The sequence below is a fragment of the Pristiophorus japonicus genome, chromosome 23 (genome assembly GCF_044704955.1).
Source record: "Pristiophorus japonicus isolate sPriJap1 chromosome 23, sPriJap1.hap1, whole genome shotgun sequence".
Lineage (NCBI taxonomy): Eukaryota > Metazoa > Chordata > Chondrichthyes > Pristiophoridae > Pristiophorus > Pristiophorus japonicus.
Genome location: NC_091999.1, coordinates 1,877,954 through 1,900,528, shown reverse-complemented (window position 1 = coordinate 1,900,528; position 22,575 = coordinate 1,877,954). Strand labels below are relative to the sequence as shown.

General features: G+C 58.4%; 1 protein-coding gene across 1 annotated transcript in view; it reads right to left on the bottom strand.

Moving 5' to 3' along the window:
• LOC139235596 (GMP reductase 2) overlaps positions 1-22,575 on the bottom strand; it is a 98,357-nt gene that overhangs the window by 12,071 nt on the left and 63,711 nt on the right. Inside the window, exons 7-8 of the mRNA XM_070866630.1 lie at positions 17,663-17,705; positions 3,229-3,388 (exon numbers count right to left, since the gene is read on the bottom strand). Coding sequence (XP_070722731.1) covers positions 3,229-3,388; positions 17,663-17,705 — 203 coding nt within the window. The remainder of the gene's footprint in view (positions 1-3,228; positions 3,389-17,662; positions 17,706-22,575) is intronic.

Below are 22,575 nucleotides of genomic sequence, written 5' to 3'. Positions count from 1 at the left end.
CCTAACTCGCACCAAGTCCCACTCACCCATCACCCCCTGTGCTCACTGCCCCGTGTCCTAACTCGCACCAAGTCCCACTCACCCATCACCCCCTGTGCTCACTGCCCCGTGTCCTAACTCGCACCAAGTCCCGCTCACCCATCACCCCCTGTGCTCACTGCCCCGTGTCCTAACTCACACCAAGTCCCGCTCACCCATCACCCTCTGTGCTCACTGCCCCGTGTCCTAACTCACACCAAGTCCCACTCACCCATCACCCCCTGTGCTCACTGCCCCCGTGTCCTAACTCGCACCGAGTCCCGCTCACCCATCACCCCCTGTGCTCACTGCCCCGTGTCCTAACTCGCACCAAGTCCCGCTCACCCATCACCCCCTGTGCTCACTGCCCCGTGTCCTAACTCGCACCCAGTCCCGCTCACCCATCACCCCCTGTGCTCACTGCCCCGTGTCCTAACTCGCACCAAGTCCCACTCACCCATCATCCCCTGTGCTCACTGCCCCGTGTCCTAACTCACACCCAGTCCCGCTCACCCATCACCCCCTGTGCTCGCTGACCCGTGTCCTAACTCACACCGAGTCCCGCTCACCCATCACCTCCTGTGCTCACTGCCCCGTGTCCTAACTCACACCCAGTCCCGCTCACCCATCACCTCCTGTGCTCACTGCCCCGTGTCCTAACTCGCACCAAGTCCCGCTCACCCATCATCCCCTGTGCTCACTGCCCCGTGTCCTAATTCGCACCAAGTCCCACTCACCCATCACCCCCTGTGCTCACTGCCCCGTGTGCTAACTTGCACCAAGTCCCGCTCACCCATCACCCCCTGTGCTCACTGCCCCGTGTCCTAACTCGCACCAAGTCCCACTCACCCATCACCCCCTGTGCTCACTGCCCCGTGTCCTAACTCGCACCAAGTCCCACTCACCCATCACCCCCTGTGCTCACTGCCCCGTGTGCTAACTTGCACCAAGTCCCGCTCACCCATCACCCCCTGTGCTCACTGCCCCGTGTCCTAACTCGCACCAAGTCCCACTCACCCATCACCCCCTGTGCTCACTGCCCCGTGTCCTAACTCGCACCAAGTCCCACTCACCCATCACCCCCTGTGCTCACTGCCCCGTGTCCTAACTCGCACCAAGTCCCACTCACCCATCACCCCCTGTGCTCACTGCCCCGTGTGCTAACTTGCACCAAGTCCCGCTCACCCATCACCCCCTGTGCTCACTGCCCCGTGTCCTAACTCGCACCAAGTCCCGCTCACCCATCACCCCCTGTGCTCGCTGCCCCGTGTCCTAACTTGCACCAAGTCCTGCTCACCCATCACCCCCTGTGTTCGCTGCCCCGTGTCCTAACTCGCACCGAGTTCCGCTCACCCATCACCCCCTGTGCTCACTGCCCCGTGTCCTAACTCGCACCGAGTCCCGCTCACCCATCATCCCCTGTGCTCGCTGCCCCCGTGTCCTAACTCGCACCGAGTCCCGCTCACCCATCACCCCCTGTGTTCGCTGCCCCGTGTCCTAACTCGCACCCAGTCCCGCTCACCCATCACCCACTGTGCTCGCTGCCCCGTGTCCTAACTCGCACCCAGTCCCACTCACCCATCACCCCCTGTGCTCACTTCCCCGTGTCCTAACTCGCACCCAGTCCCGCTCACCCATCACCCTCTGTGCTCATTGCCCCGTGTCCTAACTCACACCCAGTCCCGCTCACCCATCACCCCCTGTGCTCGCTGCCCTGTGTCCTAACTCACACCAAGTCCCGCTCACCCATCACCCCCCTGTGCTCACTGCCCCGTATCCTAACTCGCACCGAGTCCCGCTCACCCATCACCCCCTGTGCTCGCTGCCCCGTGTCCTAACTCGCACCCAGTCCCGCTCACCCATCACCCCCTGTGCTCGCTGCCCCGTGTCCTAACTCGCACCGAGTCCCACTCACCCATCACCCCCTGTGCTCGCTGACCGACATTGGCTCCCGGCAACGCCTCAATTTCAAAATTCTCATCCTTGTTTACAAATCCCTCCAAGGCCCTCGCCCCCTCCCTATCTCTGTAATCCCCTCCAGCCCCACAACCCCCCCGAGATGTCTGCGCTCCTCTAATCCTGCCCCCCTGACCATCCCTGATTATAATCGCTCCACCATCGGTGGCCGTGCCTTCTGTTGCCTGGGCCCCAAGCTCTGGAACTCCCTCCCTAAACCTCTCCGCCTCTCTACCTCTCTCTCCTCCTTCAAGACATTCCTTAAAACCGACCTCTTTGACCAAGCTTTTGGTCACCTGCGCTAACTTCTAAGTACGTGGCTCAGTGTCAAATTAATTTATCTCATAATACTCCTGTGAAGCAGCTTGGGATGTTTCATTATGTTAAAGGTGCTATATAAATACACAGTTGTTGTCTCGACCTTTCACCTCTCTCTACTCTCGCGATCCAAACATGGCCATTGCCCCTCTGAATGATCTCCTCGTTCTCAGCTCCTGATCCTCACACCTCCTCATTCTCCCTACATCCTCACTGTGTTGAGATCACGGCCCCGATTTTAACACATGTCCTACTCCTGCTCCAATTTCTTAAGTGCGAGGTAGGGAGGTGATCCCCGTCGGAGGGAAAGCTGGGGGAGGGGATTGTGTCCTGTGTATTTGTGACTGCGAGGTGGCTACTTCTGTTGTTCCTAGATTCACATTCAGCCGGGGCTCAGTGGGCAGCAGCCTCGGACTCAGAAGGTTGTGGGTTCAAGTCCCACTCCAGGAACTTGTGCAGGAAAAATCCAGGCTGATATTAAACCGAGGGCCCAGCCTGCTCTCTCGGGTAGGATGTAAAAGATCCCATGGGCCACTATTTGGAAGAAGAGCAGGGGGGAGTCCCTGGGGTCCTGGGGCCAATATTTATCCCTCAATCAACCTAACAAAAAAACAGATGATCTGGGTCATTATCACATCGCTGTGTGTGGGAGCTTGCTGTGCGCAAATTGGCGTTTCCCACACATTACAACAGCGACTGCACTCCAAAAAGTACTTCGTTGGCTGTAAAGTTCTCTGAGCCGTGCGGTGGTCGTGACAGGCGCTATATAAATGCAAGTCTTTCAGCTTTGATTCATGCTCTCTCTCTCCCCCGAGGGTCGGGTCTTGCCTCTGTGACCGAGTCTGTGCAGCCCCTCGCCCGCACAGCCCACCCCCCCCCCAGCCCCCAGCGAGGGGGGGGTCGCGACTGAGGCTGCGCTGTGCGCGGAAGGGTTACCTGTAGTCCGCCACTCCCCCGGTGTGTTTCTTCATGGCCGTCTCCGAGCTCATCCCGTAGAACAGTTTGTACTTCTTGCCGTTCTTCTCAATGGTCTCCCCTCCGCACTGGGAGTGTCCCGCGAACATCCCGCCCAGCATCACAAAATCCGCACCGGCACCTGATGGGGGTATGGGGAGCGGGAGGGGGGGGGGGCGGGGGAAGAGAAGGAAGGGGTTAGAGGCCAGCACAAAGGACCAATCGCGATCGCCAGCAATGTTACCTCTTTTTTTTTTGGGGGGGTGCGGGGTGCGTGACCCATTCAAGCTTCCATGTAGCACTTCCAGGAGTGTTGTATGGTGGGCCGGCCCGACCCGTGTGAGGATACCACCCGCAGGTCGGGGCTGTACGTGGGCGACGTGGCCGTCTGTTGCTCGGATCCGCAGTCGGTCCGCAGACGGCTCGCAATCTGGGACCCGTTTGAACTGGCCTCGGGAGCAAAGGTCAATCGCAGCGGGAGCGAGGTCATGCTCTTTGGCAACTGGGCCGACCGAGCCTCCATTCCCTTCACCGTTCAGCCAGATTACCTGAAAGGTGTTGGGAACATGGTTCCGGAGCGGACCAAAAACTGGGAAGAGCGTATCGCCAAAGTGAAGCAAAAACTGGGATGGTGGAAGCTGTGCTCCCTCTCCATGGCAGGAAAGAACCTGGTCATCAGGAGTGAGGTGCTCTCGGGGTTGCTGCACGTGGCACAGGTCTGGCCCATCCCTCGCTCCTGTGCCGCGGCAGTCACCCGGGCCGTCTTCCACTTTGTCTGGAGATCCAAAATGGACCGTGTCCGCAGAGACACCATGTACAAATCTCTGGACAGCGGAGGAAAGGATGTTCCGAACGTGGCCCTCATCCTGATGGCCACCTCTGTGTGCGGCTGCATCAAGTTGTGCACAGACCCCCCGGTACGCAAACACCAAGTGTCACTACGTGCTGAGGTTCTACCTGTCCCCGGTGTTGCGAAGGATGGGTCTGGCCACGCTGCCGTGAAACACCCCCACCAGCTGGACCATGCCTGTCCACCTGTCCTTCGTGGAAAAGTTTTTCACAAAAAACCCCTTTGACCACAAGGCCATAGAGCAGTGGTCAGCACGTAAGGTCCAGGACGCCCTACGAAAGGAGAGGGTGGACCCTGTCGGGTGGTTCCCTGAGCGGACTGTCGAACTCGTTGCCAGAGCTGTCACACAAGCACCAAGACGTAGCTTGTTTGGTGGTGAGGAGGGCCCCACCCGTCAGAGCGTTCATGCACAGCCGACGTATCATCAACACGGCACGGTGCCCCCGAGTCGGCTGTGGGGAGGACGAGACTGTCACCCACCTCCTTCAGGATTGCGCCTTCGCGAGGCAGGTTTGGAAAGAGATGCAGTGGTTGCTATCGAGGTTCATCCCGAGCAGCTCCGTAACACAGGACTCTGTGCTCTACGGACTGTTCCCAGGGACACACACCGAGACAGACATCACCTGCTGCTGGAGGGCCATCAACTCGGTGAGCGGGACTGGGTGCGAGTTAGAACACAGGGCAGTGAGCACAGGGGGTGATGGGTGAGGGGGACTTGGTGTGAGTTAGGACACGGGGGCTGCGAGCACAGGGGGTGATGGGTGAGCAGGACTGGATGCGAGTTAGGACATGGGGCAGCGAGCACAGGGGATGATGGGTGAGTGGGACTGGGTGTGAGTTAGGACACGGGGCAGTGAGCACAGGGGGTGATGGGTGAGTGGGACTTGGTGCGAGTTAGGACACGGGGCAGCGAGCACAGGGGATGATGGGTGAGTGGGACTGGGTGTGAGTTAGGACACGGGGCAGTGAGCACAGGGGGTGATGGGTGAGTGGGACTCGGTGCGAGTTAGGACACGGGGCAGCGAACACAGGGGGTGATGAGTGAGCGGGACTTGGTGCGAGTTAGGACACGAGGCAGTGAGCACAGGGGGTGATGGGTGAGTGGGACTTGGTGTGAGTTAGGACATGGGGCAGTGAGCATAGGGGGTGATGGGTGAGCGGGACTTGGTGCGAGTTAGGACACGGGGGCTGCGAGCACAGGGGGTGATGGGTGAGCAGGACTGGGTGTGAGTTAGGACACGGGGCAGCGAGCACAGGGGGTGATGGGTGAGTGGGACTGGGTGTGAGTTAGGACACGGGGCAGTGAGCACAGGGGGTGATGGGTGAGTGGGACTCGGTGCGAGTTAGGACACGGGGCAGCGAACACAGGGGGTGATGAGTGAGCGGGACTTGGTGCGAGTTAGGACACGAGGCAGTGAGCACAGGGGGTGATGGGTGAGTGGGACTGGGTGTGAGTTAGGACACGGGGCAGCGAGCACAGGGGGTGATGGGTGAGCGGGACTTGGTGCGAGTTAGGACACGGGGCAGTGAGCACGGGGGTGATGGGTGAGTGGGACTCGGTGTGAGTTAGGACACGGGGGCAGTGAGCACAGGGGGTGATGGGTGAGTGGGACTCGGTGTGAGTTAGGACACGGGGCAGTGAGCACAGGGGGTGATGGGTGAGCGGGACTGGGTGCGAGTTAGGACACTGGGCAGTGAGCACAGGGGGTGATGGGTGAGTGGGACTTGGTGCGAGTTAGGACACGGGGGCAGTGAGCACAGGGGGTGATGGGTGAGTGGGACTTGGTGCGAGTTAGGACACGGGGTCAGTGAGCACAGGGGGCGATGGGTGAGCGGGACTGGGTGCGAGTTCGGACACGGGGGCAGTGAGCACAGGGGGTGATGGGTGAGCGGGACTTGGTGCGAGTTAGGACACGAGGCAGTGAGCACAGGGGGTGATGGGTGAGTGGGACTCGGTGTGAGTTAGGACACGGGGGCAGTGAGCACAGGGGGTGATGGGTGAGTGGGACTCGGTGTGAGTTAGGACACGGGGCAGTGAGCACAGGGGGCGATGGGTGAGCGGGACTGGGTGCGAGTTAGGACACGGGGCAGTGAGCACATGGGGTGATGGGTGAGTGGGACTGGGTGTAAGTTAGGACACGGGGGCAGTGAGCACAGGGGGTGATGGGTGAGTGGGACTTGGTGCGAGTTAGGACACGGGGGCAGCGAGCACAGGGGGTGATGGGTGAGTGGGACTCGGTGTGAGTTAGGACACGGGGCAGCGAGCACAGGGGGTGATGGGTGAGTGGGACTGGGTGCGAGTTAGGACACGGGGCAGTGAGCACAGGGGGTGATAGGTGAGTGGGACTTGGTGTGAGTTAGGACACGGGGGCAGCGAGCACAGGGGGTGATGGGTGAGCGGGACTAGGTGCGAGTTAGGACACGGGGCAGTGAGCACAGGGGGTGATGGGTGAGCGGGACTCGGTGTGAGTTAGGACACGGGGCAGCGAGCACAGGGGGTGATGGGTGAGCGGGACTAGGTGCGAGTTAGGACACGGGGCAGTGAGCACAGGGGGTGATGGGTGAGCGGGACTCGGTGTGAGTTAGGACACGGGGCAGTGAGCACAGGGGGTGATGGGTGAGTGGGACTCGGTGCGAGTTAGGACATGGGGCAGTGAGCACAGGGGGTGATGGGTGAGCGGGACTTGGTGCGAGTTACGACACGAGGCAGTGAGCACAGGGGGTGATGGGTGAGTGGGACTCGGTGTGAGTTAGGACACGGGGCAGCGAGCACAGGGGGTGATGGGTGAGTGGGACTGGGTGCGAGTTAGGACACAAGGCAGTGAGCACAGTGGGTGATGGGTGAGTGGGACTTGGTGTGAGTTAGGACACGGGGGCAGCGAGCACAGGGGGTGATGGGTGAGCGGGACTAGGTGCGAGTTAGGACACGGGGCAGTGAGCACAGGGGGTGATGGGTGAGCGGGACTCGGTGTGAGTTAGGACACGGGGCAGTGAGCACAGGGGGTGATGGGTGAGAGGGACTTGGTGTGAGTTAGGACACGGGGGCAGCGAGCACAGGGGGTGATGGGTGAGCGGGACTAGGTGCGAGTAAGGACACGGCGTCAGTGAGCACAGGGGGTGATGGGTGAGTGGGACTTGGTGCAAGTTAGGACACGGGGCAGTGAGCACAGGGGGTGATGGGTGAGCGGGACTCGGTGCGAGTTAGGACACGGGGCAGTGAGCACAGGGGGTGATAGGTGAGCGGGACTTGGTGCAAGTTAGGACACGGGGCAACGGGTGAGCGGGACTGGGTGCGAGTTAGGACACGGGGCAGTGAACACAGGGGGTGATAGGTGAGCGGGACTCGGTGTGAGTTAGGACACGGGGCAGCGAGCACAGGGGGTGATAGGTGAGCGGGACTTGGTGCGAGTTAGGACACGGGGCAGTGAGCACAGGGGGTGATGGGTGAGTGGGACCTGGTGCGAGTTAGGACACGGGGCAGTGAGCACAGGGGGTGATGGGTGAGCGGGACTTGGTGCGAGTTAGGACACGGGGCAGTGAGCACAGGGGGTGATGGGTGAGTGGGACTGGGTGCGAGTTAGGACACGGGGCAGTGAGCACAGGGGGTGATGGGTGAGCGGGACTTGGTGTGAGTTAGGACACGGGGCAGCGAGCACAGGGGGTGATGGGTGAGTGGGACTGGGTGTGAGTTAGGACACGGGGCAGTGAGCACAGGGAGTGATGGGTGAGCGGGACTCGGTGTGAGTTAGGACACGGGGCAGTGAGCACAGGGGGTGATGGGTGAGTGGGACTGGGTGTGAGTTAGGACACGGGTGCAGTGAGCACAGGGGGTGATGGGTGAGTGGGACTGGGTGTGAGTTAGGACACGGGGCAGTGAGCACAGGGAGTGATGGGTGAGCGGGACTCGGTGTGAGTTAGGACACGGGGCAGTGAGCACAGGGGGTGATGGGTGAGTGGGACTGGGTGTGAGTTAGGACACGGGTGCAGTGAGCACAGGGGGTGATGGGTGAGTGGGACTGGGTGCGAGTTAGGACACGGGGCAGCGAGCACAGGGGGTGATGGGTGAGCGGGACTTGGTGCGAGTTAGGACATGGGGCAGTGAGCACAGGGGGTGATGGGTGAGTGGGACTGGGTGTGAGTTAGGACACGGGTGCAGTGAGCACAGGGGGTGATGGGTGAGTGGGACTGGGTGTGAGTTAGGACACGGGGCAGTGAGCACAGGGGGTGATGGGTGAGTGGGACTCGGTGTGAGTTAGGACACGGGGCAGTGAGCACAGGGGGTGATGGGTGAGCGGGACTGGGTGTGAGTTAGGACACGGGTGCAGTGAGCACAGGGGGTGATGGGTGAGTGGGACTCGGTGCGAGTTAGGACACGGGGCAGCGAACACAGGGGGTGATGAGTGAGCGGGACTTGGTGCGAGTTAGGACACGAGGCAGTGAGCACAGGGGGTGATGGGTGAGTGGGACTTGGTGTGAGTTAGGACATGGGGCAGTGAGCATAGGGGGTGATGGGTGAGCGGGACTTGGTGCGAGTTAGGACACGGGGGCTGCGAGCACAGGGGGTGATGGGTGAGCAGGACTGGGTGTGAGTTAGGACACGGGGCAGCGAGCACAGGGGGTGATGGGTGAGTGGGACTGGGTGTGAGTTAGGACACGGGGCAGTGAGCACAGGGGGTGATGGGTGAGTGGGACTCGGTGCGAGTTAGGACACGGGGCAGCGAACACAGGGGGTGATGAGTGAGCGGGACTTGGTGCGAGTTAGGACACGAGGCAGTGAGCACAGGGGGTGATGGGTGAGTGGGACTGGGTGTGAGTTAGGACACGGGGCAGCGAGCACAGGGGGTGATGGGTGAGCGGGACTTGGTGCGAGTTAGGACACGGGGCAGTGAGCACGGGGGTGATGGGTGAGTGGGACTCGGTGTGAGTTAGGACACGGGGGCAGTGAGCACAGGGGGTGATGGGTGAGTGGGACTCGGTGTGAGTTAGGACACGGGGCAGTGAGCACAGGGGGTGATGGGTGAGCGGGACTGGGTGCGAGTTAGGACACTGGGCAGTGAGCACAGGGGGTGATGGGTGAGTGGGACTTGGTGCGAGTTAGGACACGGGGGCAGTGAGCACAGGGGGTGATGGGTGAGTGGGACTTGGTGCGAGTTAGGACACGGGGTCAGTGAGCACAGGGGGCGATGGGTGAGCGGGACTGGGTGCGAGTTCGGACACGGGGGCAGTGAGCACAGGGGGTGATGGGTGAGCGGGACTTGGTGCGAGTTAGGACACGAGGCAGTGAGCACAGGGGGTGATGGGTGAGTGGGACTGGGTGTGAGTTAGGACACGGGTGCAGTGAGCACAGGGGGTGATGGGTGAGTGGGACTGGGTGCGAGTTAGGACACGGGGCAGCGAGCACAGGGGGTGATGGGTGAGCGGGACTTGGTGCGAGTTAGGACATGGGGCAGTGAGCACAGGGGGTGATGGGTGAGTGGGACTGGGTGTGAGTTAGGACACGGGTGCAGTGAGCACAGGGGGTGATGGGTGAGTGGGACTGGGTGTGAGTTAGGACACGGGGCAGTGAGCACAGGGGGTGATGGGTGAGTGGGACTCGGTGTGAGTTAGGACACGGGGCAGTGAGCACAGGGGGTGATGGGTGAGCGGGACTGGGTGTGAGTTAGGACACGGGTGCAGTGAGCACAGGGGGTGATGGGTGAGTGGGACTCGGTGCGAGTTAGGACACGGGGCAGCGAACACAGGGGGTGATGAGTGAGCGGGACTTGGTGCGAGTTAGGACACGAGGCAGTGAGCACAGGGGGTGATGGGTGAGTGGGACTTGGTGTGAGTTAGGACATGGGGCAGTGAGCATAGGGGGTGATGGGTGAGCGGGACTTGGTGCGAGTTAGGACACGGGGGCTGCGAGCACAGGGGGTGATGGGTGAGCAGGACTGGGTGTGAGTTAGGACACGGGGCAGCGAGCACAGGGGGTGATGGGTGAGTGGGACTGGGTGTGAGTTAGGACACGGGGCAGTGAGCACAGGGGGTGATGGGTGAGTGGGACTCGGTGCGAGTTAGGACACGGGGCAGCGAACACAGGGGGTGATGAGTGAGCGGGACTTGGTGCGTGTTAGGACACGAGGCAGTGAGCACAGGGGGTGATGGGTGAGTGGGACTGGGTGTGAGTTAGGACACGGGGCAGCGAGCACAGGGGGTGATGGGTGAGCGGGACTTGGTGCGAGTTAGGACACGGGGCAGTGAGCACGGGGGTGATGGGTGAGTGGGACTCGGTGTGAGTTAGGACACGGGGGCAGTGAGCACAGGGGGTGATGGGTGAGTGGGACTCGGTGTGAGTTAGGACACGGGGCAGTGAGCACAGGGGGTGATGGGTGAGCGGGACTGGGTGCGAGTTAGGACACTGGGCAGTGAGCACAGGGGGTGATGGGTGAGTGGGACTTGGTGCGAGTTAGGACACGGGGGCAGTGAGCACAGGGGGTGATGGGTGAGTGGGACTTGGTGCGAGTTAGGACACGGGGTCAGTGAGCACAGGGGGCGATGGGTGAGCGGGACTGGGTGCGAGTTCGGACACGGGGGCAGTGAGCACAGGGGGTGATGGGTGAGCGGGACTTGGTGCGAGTTAGGACACGAGGCAGTGAGCACAGGGGGTGATGGGTGAGTGGGACTCGGTGTGAGTTAGGACACGGGGGCAGTGAGCACAGGGGGTGATGGGTGAGTGGGACTCGGTGTGAGTTAGGACACGGGGCAGTGAGCACAGGGGGCGATGGGTGAGCGGGACTGGGTGCGAGTTAGGACACGGGGCAGTGAGCACATGGGGTGATGGGTGAGTGGGACTGGGTGTAAGTTAGGACACGGGGGCAGTGAGCACAGGGGGTGATGGGTGAGTGGGACTTGGTGCGAGTTAGGACACGGGAGCAGCGAGCACAGGGGGTGATGGGTGAGTGGGACTCGGTGTGAGTTAGGACACGGGGCAGCGAGCACAGGGGGTGATGGGTGAGTGGGACTGGGTGCGAGTTAGGACACGGGGCAGTGAGCACAGGGGGTGATGGGTGAGCGGGACTCGGTGTGAGTTAGGACACGGGGCAGTGAGCACAGGGGGTGATGGGTGAGTGGGACTCGGTGCGAGTTAGGACATGGGGCAGTGAGCACAGGGGGTGATGGGTGAGCGGGACTTGGTGCGAGTTACGACACGAGGCAGTGAGCACAGGGGGTGATGGGTGAGTGGGACTCGGTGTGAGTTAGGACACGGGGCAGCGAGCACAGGGGGTGATGGGTGAGCGGGACTTGGTGCGAGTTAGGACACGGGGGCAGCGAGCACAGGGGGTGATGGGTGAGTGGGACTCGGTGTGAGTTAGGACACGGGGCAGCGAGCACAGGGGGTGATGGGTGAGTGGGACTGGGTGCGAGTTAGGACACAAGGCAGTGAGCACAGTGGGTGATGGGTGAGTGGGACTTGGTGTGAGTTAGGACACGGGGGCAGCGAGCACAGGGGGTGATGGGTGAGCGGGACTAGGTGCGAGTTAGGACACGGGGCAGTGAGCACAGGGGGTGATGGGTGAGCGGGACTCGGTGTGAGTTAGGACACGGGGCAGTGAGCACAGGGGGTGATGGGTGAGAGGGACTTGGTGTGAGTTAGGACACGGGGGCAGCGAGCACAGGGGGTGATGGGTGAGCGGGACTAGGTGCGAGTAAGGACACGGCGTCAGTGAGCACAGGGGGTGATGGGTGAGTGGGACTTGGTGCAAGTTAGGACACGGGGCAGTGAGCACAGGGGGTGATGGGTGAGCGGGACTCGGTGCGAGTTAGGACACGGGGCAGTGAGCACAGGGGGTGATAGGTGAGCGGGACTTGGTGCAAGTTAGGACACGGGGCAACGGGTGAGCGGGACTGGGTGCGAGTTAGGACACGGGGCAGTGAACACAGGGGGTGATAGGTGAGCGGGACTCGGTGTGAGTTAGGACACGGGGCAGCGAGCACAGGGGGTGATAGGTGAGCGGGACTTGGTGCGAGTTAGGACACGGGGCAGTGAGCACAGGGGGTGATGGGTGAGTGGGACCTGGTGCGAGTTAGGACACGGGGCAGTGAGCACAGGGGGTGATGGGTGAGCGGGACTTGGTGCGAGTTAGGACACGGGGCAGTGAGCACAGGGGGTGATGGGTGAGTGGGACTGGGTGCGAGTTAGGACACGGGGCAGTGAGCACAGGGGGTGATGGGTGAGCGGGACTTGGTGTGAGTTAGGACACGGGGCAGCGAGCACAGGGGGTGATGGGTGAGTGGGACTGGGTGTGAGTTAGGACACGGGTGCAGTGAGCACAGGGGGTGATGGGTGAGTGGGACTGGGTGTGAGTTAGGACACGGGGCAGTGAGCACAGGGAGTGATGGGTGAGCGGGACTCGGTGTGAGTTAGGACACGGGGCAGTGAGCACAGGGGGTGATGGGTGAGTGGGACTGGGTGTGAGTTAGGACACGGGTGCAGTGAGCACAGGGGGTGATGGGTGAGTGGGACTGGGTGCGAGTTAGGACACGGGGCAGCGAGCACAGGGGGTGATGGGTGAGCGGGACTTGGTGCGAGTTAGGACATGGGGCAGTGAGCACAGGGGGTGATGGGTGAGTGGGACTGGGTGTGAGTTAGGACACGGGTGCAGTGAGCACAGGGGGTGATGGGTGAGTGGGACTGGGTGTGAGTTAGGACACGGGGCAGTGAGCACAGGGGGTGATGGGTGAGTGGGACTCGGTGTGAGTTAGGACACGGGGCAGTGAGCACAGGGGGTGATGGGTGAGCGGGACTGGGTGTGAGTTAGGACACGGGTGCAGTGAGCACAGGGGGTGATGGGTGAGTGGGACTCGGTGCGAGTTAGGACACGGGGCAGCGAACACAGGGGGTGATGAGTGAGCGGGACTTGGTGCGAGTTAGGACACGAGGCAGTGAGCACAGGGGGTGATGGGTGAGTGGGACTTGGTGTGAGTTAGGACATGGGGCAGTGAGCATAGGGGGTGATGGGTGAGCGGGACTTGGTGCGAGTTAGGACACGGGGGCTGCGAGCACAGGGGGTGATGGGTGAGCAGGACTGGGTGTGAGTTAGGACACGGGGCAGCGAGCACAGGGGGTGATGGGTGAGTGGGACTGGGTGTGAGTTAGGACACGGGGCAGTGAGCACAGGGGGTGATGGGTGAGTGGGACTCGGTGCGAGTTAGGACACGGGGCAGCGAACACAGGGGGTGATGAGTGAGCGGGACTTGGTGCGAGTTAGGACACGAGGCAGTGAGCACAGGGGGTGATGGGTGAGTGGGACTGGGTGTGAGTTAGGACACGGGGCAGCGAGCACAGGGGGTGATGGGTGAGCGGGACTTGGTGCGAGTTAGGACACGGGGCAGTGAGCACGGGGGTGATGGGTGAGTGGGACTCGGTGTGAGTTAGGACACGGGGGCAGTGAGCACAGGGGGTGATGGGTGAGTGGGACTCGGTGTGAGTTAGGACACGGGGCAGTGAGCACAGGGGGTGATGGGTGAGCGGGACTGGGTGCGAGTTAGGACACTGGGCAGTGAGCACAGGGGGTGATGGGTGAGTGGGACTTGGTGCGAGTTAGGACACGGGGGCAGTGAGCACAGGGGGTGATGGGTGAGTGGGACTTGGTGCGAGTTAGGACACGGGGTCAGTGAGCACAGGGGGCGATGGGTGAGCGGGACTGGGTGCGAGTTCGGACACGGGGGCAGTGAGCACAGGGGGTGATGGGTGAGCGGGACTCGGTGTGAGTTAGGACACGGGGCAGTGAGCACAGGGGGTGATGGGTGAGTGGGACTCGGTGCGAGTTAGGACATGGGGCAGTGAGCACAGGGGGTGATGGGTGAGCGGGACTTGGTGCGAGTTACGACACGAGGCAGTGAGCACAGGGGGTGATGGGTGAGTGGGACTCGGTGTGAGTTAGGACACGGGGCAGCGAGCACAGGGGGTGATGGGTGAGCGGGACTTGGTGCGAGTTAGGACACGGGGGCAGCGAGCACAGGGGGTGATGGGTGAGTGGGACTCGGTGTGAGTTAGGACACGGGGCAGCGAGCACAGGGGGTGATGGGTGAGTGGGACTGGGTGCGAGTTAGGACACAAGGCAGTGAGCACAGTGGGTGATGGGTGAGTGGGACTTGGTGTGAGTTAGGACACGGGGGCAGCGAGCACAGGGGGTGATGGGTGAGCGGGACTAGGTGCGAGTTAGGACACGGGGCAGTGAGCACAGGGGGTGATGGGTGAGCGGGACTCGGTGTGAGTTAGGACACGGGGCAGTGAGCACAGGGGGTGATGGGTGAGAGGGACTTGGTGTGAGTTAGGACACGGGGGCAGCGAGCACAGGGGGTGATGGGTGAGCGGGACTAGGTGCGAGTAAGGACACGGCGTCAGTGAGCACAGGGGGTGATGGGTGAGTGGGACTTGGTGCAAGTTAGGACACGGGGCAGTGAGCACAGGGGGTGATGGGTGAGCGGGACTCGGTGCGAGTTAGGACACGGGGCAGTGAGCACAGGGGGTGATAGGTGAGCGGGACTTGGTGCAAGTTAGGACACGGGGCAACGGGTGAGCGGGACTGGGTGCGAGTTAGGACACGGGGCAGTGAACACAGGGGGTGATAGGTGAGCGGGACTCGGTGTGAGTTAGGACACGGGGCAGCGAGCACAGGGGGTGATAGGTGAGCGGGACTTGGTGCGAGTTAGGACACGGGGCAGTGAGCACAGGGGGTGATGGGTGAGTGGGACCTGGTGCGAGTTAGGACACGGGGCAGTGAGCACAGGGGGTGATGGGTGAGCGGGACTTGGTGCGAGTTAGGACACGGGGCAGTGAGCACAGGGGGTGATGGGTGAGTGGGACTGGGTGCGAGTTAGGACACGGGGCAGTGAGCACAGGGGGTGATGGGTGAGCGGGACTTGGTGTGAGTTAGGACACGGGGCAGCGAGCACAGGGGGTGATGGGTGAGTGGGACTGGGTGTGAGTTAGGACACGGGTGCAGTGAGCACAGGGGGTGATGGGTGAGTGGGACTGGGTGTGAGTTAGGACACGGGGCAGTGAGCACAGGGAGTGATGGGTGAGCGGGACTCGGTGTGTTTTAGGACACGGGGCAGTGAGCACAGGGGGTGATGGGTGAGTGGGACTGGGTGTGAGTTAGGACACGGATGCAGTGAGCACAGGGGGTGATGGGTGAGTGGGACTGGGTGTGAGTTAGGACACGGGGCAGTGAGCACAGGGAGTGATGGGTGAGCGGGACTCGGTGTGAGTTAGGACACGGGGCAGTGAGCACAGGGGGTGATGGGTGAGTGGGACTGGGTGTGAGTTAGGACACGGGTGCAGTGAGCACAGGGGGTGATGGGTGAGTGGGACTGGGTGCGAGTTAGGACACGGGGCAGCGAGCACAGGGGGTGATGGGTGAGCGGGACTTGGTGCGAGTTAGGACATGGGGCAGTGAGCACAGGGGGTGATGGGTGAGTGGGACTGGGTGTGAGTTAGGACACGGGTGCAGTGAGCACAGGGGGTGATGGGTGAGTGGGACTGGGTGTGAGTTAGGACACGGGGGCAGTGAGCACAGGGGGTGACGGGTGAGCGGGACTAGGTGTGAGTTAGGACACGGGGCAGTGAGCACAGGGGGTGATGGGTGAGTGGGACTCGGTGTGAGTTAGGACACGGGGCAGTGAGCACAGGGGGTGATGGGTGAGCGGGACTGGGTGTGAGTTAGGACACGGGTGCAGTGAGCACAGGGGGTGATGGGTGAGCGGGACTCGGTGCGAGTTAGGACACGGGGCAGTGAGCACAGGGGGTGATGGGTGAGCGGGACTGGGTGTGAGTTAGGACAGGGGTGTGATGGGTGAGTGGGACTTGGTGCGAGTTAGGACAGGGGGGTGATGGGTGAGTGGGACTGGGTGCGAGTTAGGACAGGGGTGTGATGGGTGAGTGGGACTCGGTGCGAGTTAGGACAGGGGGGTGATGGGTGAGTGGGACTCGGTGCGAGTTAGGACACGGGTGCAGCCGAGTTTTGGATTGTGGGAAGCCGGCCAGGAGTGCGTCGGAATAGTCACGTCTGGAGGTAACAAAGACATGGATGAGGGTCTCAGCAGCGGATGAGCTGAGGCAGGGGGTGGAGACGGCCGATGTTACGGAGGTGGGAATAGGCGGTCTTAGTTATACTGTGGATATGTGGCCGGGAGCTCATTTCAGGGTCAAATATAAAGCCGGTGAGTGGTGTGAGTGGGACCTCCAGAACGCTGGGCGACCACGCAGCTTGACGGCATCGCTGGTCGTGAGTTTACCGAAATCCGAGGGGAGGGGGAGAATCGAAGAGAGAGACACAGGAAGGTGGTCGAAAGTCACCACTCTCTCCCGTCTTCCGGCGGGGTTGCAGCCTTGACTGCCTCGGGGCAATTCCATTTTGCAGCCACACTCCAGAAGAGGAATAAGGCTGGGGCTGGGGGGGGGGGGTACCAGGTCTGCGCTAAGCGACAAGCAGAGCAGCCAGCTAACCCCCTCCTCTCCCCTGGCTGGGGTGCGGATTGTACGGACCCTGCACACCCACCCAGGTGTCCCATTCATCATGTGTGCGTCCACGGAGTGTCAGTGGGATATTTGGGCCTGGGAGGCACTGCAGCGCGCCTGGTCCCGACCCTCACCCAATGCTCACAGTGTCAGCCTGTGGCTCAGCGGGTCACACTCTCGCCTCTGGGTCAGAAGGTCGTGGGTTCAAGTCCCACCCCAGGGACCTGAGCACAAAAATCCAGGCTGACACTCCCAGTGCAGTGCTGAGGGAGCGCTGCACTGTCGGAGGGGGCCGTCTTTCGGATGAGACGTTAAACCGAGGGCCCCGTCTGCTCTCTCAGGTGGAAGTAAAAGATCCCACGGCCCCTATTTGGAAGAAGAGCAGGGGGGAGTTATCCCCGGTGTCCTGGGGCCAATATTTATCCCTCAATCAACGTAACAAAAAACAGATTATCCGGGTCATCACATCGCTGTGTGTGGGAGCTTGCTGTGCGCAAATTGGCGTTTCCCACATTACAACAGTGACTGCACTCCGAAAGTACCTCATTGGCTGTAAAGCACTTTGAGACGTCCATTGGTCATGAAAGGCGCTATATAAATGCAAGTCTTTCGTTTCACAGCCAGAGCCACAGCGTACTGGTCAAGAGAGGGACACATGGCTGATCTTGCCCCCCCCCCTCCACCCCTATCTAACCCGGGGGTACTGAGGTCTATTGTAGTCCCACTTTTCAGCGAACTCAGCACAGACCAGGGAAGGAACGTGAGCCGAGCCTGCGCACCAGGCTGACGATGGCGACACCGGCTCTGTGCGGCCCAGTAGCATTTACCCACGGAAACCTTCTTTGAGGTGGGGGGGGGGGGGAGAAACAGACCGGTAGATGACACGCCAGTCACTGCGGGATAGAAAAATTTTCCTTTTTGGACAGCCCTGTAGCGGGAGGCCGAGGCAGAACCAGGCTCGAGGGAGTCGGTCTGTGCCCACAGTGAAGTCGCTCGTTGGGGGCCCTAGCCCCTCACCGGACTCCTGAATCCGCACAAAGTTTAGACACGAGAAATCAACTCACCAAACGCTTTCGCCACGTCTCCTGGGCAGGTGCAGCCTCCGTCCTATGGAGAGACATTCCACAAGTGAACCCCCAATACTCAGCATTTAACGGAGAGCCTCTCCAAAACCCAGCTCTACCCCGACACTAGTCACGACAACACGGGAATGAGCTTTACATAATGGAGTTACAGGCGGGAAGCTAATCGAGGGGTTCGGGTGGTTTATATATAGAATAACAGATACCTGGGAGTGAGTTACAGGCTGGAATCTAATCGAGGGGTTCGGGTGGTTTATATATAGAATAACAGATACCCGGGAGTGAGTTACAGGCTGGAATCTAATCGAGGGGTTCGGGGGGGTTTATATATAGAATAACAGATACCCGGGAGTGAGTTACAGGCTGGAATCTAATCGAGGGGTTCGGGGGGTTTATATATAGAATAACAGATACCTGGGAGTGAGTTACAGGCTGGGATCTAATCGAGGGGTTCGGGGAGTTTATATATAGAATAACAGATACCCGGGAGTGAGTTACAGGCTGGAATCTAATCGAGGGGTTCGGGGGGGTTTATATATAGAATAACGGATACCCGGGAGTGAGTTACAGGCTGGAATCTAATCGAGGGGTTCTGGGGGTTTATATATAGAATAACAGATACCCGGGAGTGAGTTACAGGCTGGAATCTAATCGAGGGGCTCGGGGGGGGTTTATATATAGAATAACAGATACCCGGGAGTGAGTTACAGGCTGGAATCTAATCGAGGGGTTCGGGGGGGTTTATATATAGAATAACGGATACCCGGGAGTGAGTTACAGGCTGGAATCTAATCCAGGGGTTCGGGGGGGTTTATATATAGAATAACGGATACCCCGGGAGTGAGTTACAGGCTGGAATCTAATCGAGGGGTTCGGGGGGTTTATATATAGAATAACAGATACCCGGGAGTGAGTTACAGGCTGGAATCTAATCGAGGGGTTCGAGGGGAGGTTTATATATAGAATAACAGATACCCGGGAGTGAGTTACAGACTGGAATCTAATCGAGGGGTTCGGGGGGTTTATATATAGAATAACGGATACCCGGGAGTGAGTTACAGACTGGAATCTAATCGAGGGGTTCGGGGGGTTTATATATAGAATAACGGATACCCGGGAGTGAGTTACAGACTGGAATCTAATCGAGGGGTTCGGGGGGTTTATATATAGAATAACGGATACCCCGGGAGTGAGTTACAGGCTGGAATCTAATCGAGGGGTTCGGGGGGTTTATATATAGAATAACAGATACCCAGGAGTGAGTAAATTACAGGCTGGAATCTAATCGAGGGGCTCAGGTGGTTTATATATAGAATAACAGATACCCGGGAGTGAGTTACAGGCTGGAATCTAATCGAGGGGCTCAGGTGGTTTATATATAGAATAACAGATACCCGGGAGTGAGTTACAGGCTGGAATCTAATCGAGGGGTTCGGGGGTTTATATATAGAATAACAGATACCCGGGAGTGAGTTACAGACTGGAATCTAATCGAGGGGTTCGGGTATTTTATATATAGAATAACAGATACCCGGGAATGAGTTACAGGCTGGAATCTAATCGAAGGGTTCGGGTGGTTTATATATAGAATAACAGATACCCCGGGAGTGAGTTACAGGCTGGAATCTAATCGAAGGATTCGGGGGGTTTATATATAGAATAACAGATACCCAGGAGTGAGTTACAGGCTGGAATCTAATCGAGGGGTTCAGGGGGTTTATATATAGAATAACAGATACCCCGGGAGTGAGTTACAGGCTGGAATCAAATCGAGGGGTTCAGGTGGTTTATATATCGAACAACAGATAACCGGGAGTGAGTTACAGGCTGGGATCTAATCTTGGTGTTCGGGGGGTTTATATATAGAATAACAGATACCGGGGAGTGAGTTACAGACTGGAATCTAATCGAGGGGTTCGGGGGGTTTATAAATAGAATAACAGATACCCGGAGTGAGTTACAGGCTGGAATCTAATCGAGGGGTTCGGGGGGTTTATATATAGAACAACAGATACGCGGGAGTGAGTTACAGGCTGGAATCTAATCGAGGGGTTCTGGTGGTTTATACAGAGAATAACAGATACCCAGGAGTGAGTTACAGACTGGAATCTAATCAAGGGGTTCGGGGGTTTATATATAGAATAACAGATACTCGGGAGTGAGTTACAGGCTGGAATCTAATCGAGGGGTTCTGGTGGTTTATACAGAGAATAACAGATACCCGGGAGTGAGTTACAGGCTGGAATCTAATTGAGGGGTTCTGGTGGTTTATAAATCGAATAACAGATACCCGGGAGTGAGTTACAGACTGGAATCTAATCGAGGGGTTCGGGGGTTTATATATACAATAACAGATACCCGGGAGTGAGTTACAGGCTGGAATCTAATCAAGGGGTTCGGGGGTTTATATATACAATAACAGATACCCGGGAGTGAGTTACAGACTGGAATCTAATCAAGGGGTTCGGGGGTTTATATATACAATAACAGATACCCGGGAGTGAGTTACAGACTGGAATCTAATCGAGGGGTTCGGGGGGGTTTAGATATAGAATAACAGATACTCGGGAGTGAGTTACAGGCTGGAATCTAATCGAGGGGTTCTGGTGGTTTATACAGAGAATAACAGATACCCGGGAGTGAGTTACAGACTGGAATCTAATCGAGGGGTTCTGGTGGTTTATATATAGAATAACAGATACCCGGGAGTGAGTTACAGACTGGAATCTAATCGAGGGGTTCGGGGGGGGTTTACAAAGTACTTCACCGGTTTTCCTGAGCTTGTGAAATGTGCTATCAAACTTGCAAGGCTTTCTGTTTTCTTTCTTTACTGGCTGGAATCTAATGCAATCGAGGGGTTCGAGTGGTGTGTGAAATATGCTTCAGCAGGTCATTTGTATAACGCAGATAGACTGAGAAAGAATGATGGAGTGGGCCAGGAGAATGTAACTGTCTGGCATCACTGAGCTGCAGAGAGGCTGTGACTTCAATCTGGTCTTATTCGGGAAAGGGCTGGCAGAGGGTGTGACCCACCGCCCTGCAGGTAGCCTTAGTGAGATAATGGGGGGAGCGGGGGAGAACTCTTGTATCGGAGAAGACAAAGTGGGTGTCATGTATGTATGTTTGGGTTTACTAGCCACCAGATGGCGTTACTGTCGGAGGTCATTGGGCTGTGCGCACGTGTGTGGCCCAGGTATAAAAGGCCAGCCAGCATGTAATATAATCACTTTGAGCCCTAATAAAACAGAGCCAGGTTTGTACCTGTGTTAGTTTACAGTATTCAGTCTATTGCGTTATGACAGACATAACAATGGGAGCTGAATATTAACTCATACTCAATGTATTTAAAGGATTGGCTTCTCACAGATTGGTTCCAAGGGCAGTGACAGGTCATAGGAACAGGAGTAGGCCATCCAGCCCCTTGAGCCTGTTCCGCCATTCAATGTACCGATCGATGTGGTGTATTTAGATTTCCAAAAGGCATTCGATAAGGTGCCACACAAAAGGTTACTGCAGAAGATAAAGGTACGCGGAGTCAGAGGAAATGTATTAGCATGGATAGAGAATTGGCTGGCTAACAGAAAGCAGAGAGTCGGGATAAATGGGTCCTTTTCCGGTTGGAAATTGGTGGTTAGTGGTGTGCCACAGGGATCGGTGCTGGGACCACAACTGTTTACAATATACATAGATGAGCTGGAAGAGGGGACAGAGTGTAGTGTAACAAAATTTGCAGATGACACAAAGATTAGTGGGAAAGCGGGTTGTGTAGAGGACACAGAGAGGCTGCAAAGAGATTTAGATAGGTTAAGCGAATGGGCTAAGGTTTGGCAGATGGAATACAATGTCGGAAAGTGTGAGGTCATCCACCTTGAGAAAAAAAACAGTAAAAGGGAATATTATTTGAATGGGGAGAAATTACAACATGCTGCGGTGCAGAGGGACCTGGGGGTCCTTGTGCACGAATCCCAAAAAGTTAGTTTGCAGGTGCAGCAGGTAATCGGGAAGGCGAATGGGATGTTGGCCTTCATTGCGAGAGGGATGGAGTACAAAAGCAGGGAGGTCCTGCTGCAACTGTACAGGGTATTGGTGAGGCCGCACCTGGAGTACTGCGTGCAGTTTTGGTCACCTTACTTAAGGAAGGATATACTAGCTTTGGAGGGGGTACAGAGACGATTCACTCGGCTGATTCCGGAGATGAGGGGGTTACCTTATGATGATAGATGGAGTAGACTGGGTCTTTACTCGTTGGGAGTTCAGAAGGATGAGGGGTGATCTTATAGAAACATTTAAAATAATGAAAGGGACAGACAAGATAGAGGCAGAGAGGTTGTTTCCACTGGTCGGGGAGACTAGAACTAGGGGGCACAGCCTCAAAATACGGGGAAGCCAATTTAAAACCAAGTTGAGAAGGAATTTCTTCTCCCAGAGGGTTGTGAATCTATGGAATTCTCTGCCCAAGGAAGCAGTTGAGGCTAGTTCATTGAATGTATTCAAGTCACAGATAGATAGATTTTTAACCAATAAGGAAATTAAGGGTTATGGGGAGCGGACGGGTAAGTGGAGCTGAGTCCACGGCCAGATCAGCCATGATCTTGTTGAATGGCGGAGCAGGCTCGAGGGGCTAGATGGCCTACTCCTGTTCCTAATTCTTATGTTCTTATGTTCAATGAGATTGTGGCTGATCTGCGAACTAACTCCCTATATCTCCTGACTGGCCTCCCACGTAAACTGGAGGTGATCCAAAACTCGGCTGCCCCGTGTCCTAACTCGCACCCAGTCCCGCTCACCCATCACCCCCTGTGCTCGTTGACCAGTGTCCTAACTCGCACCGAGTCCCGCTCACCCATCACCCGCTGTGCTCACTGCCCCGTGTCCTAACTCGCACCCAGTCCCGC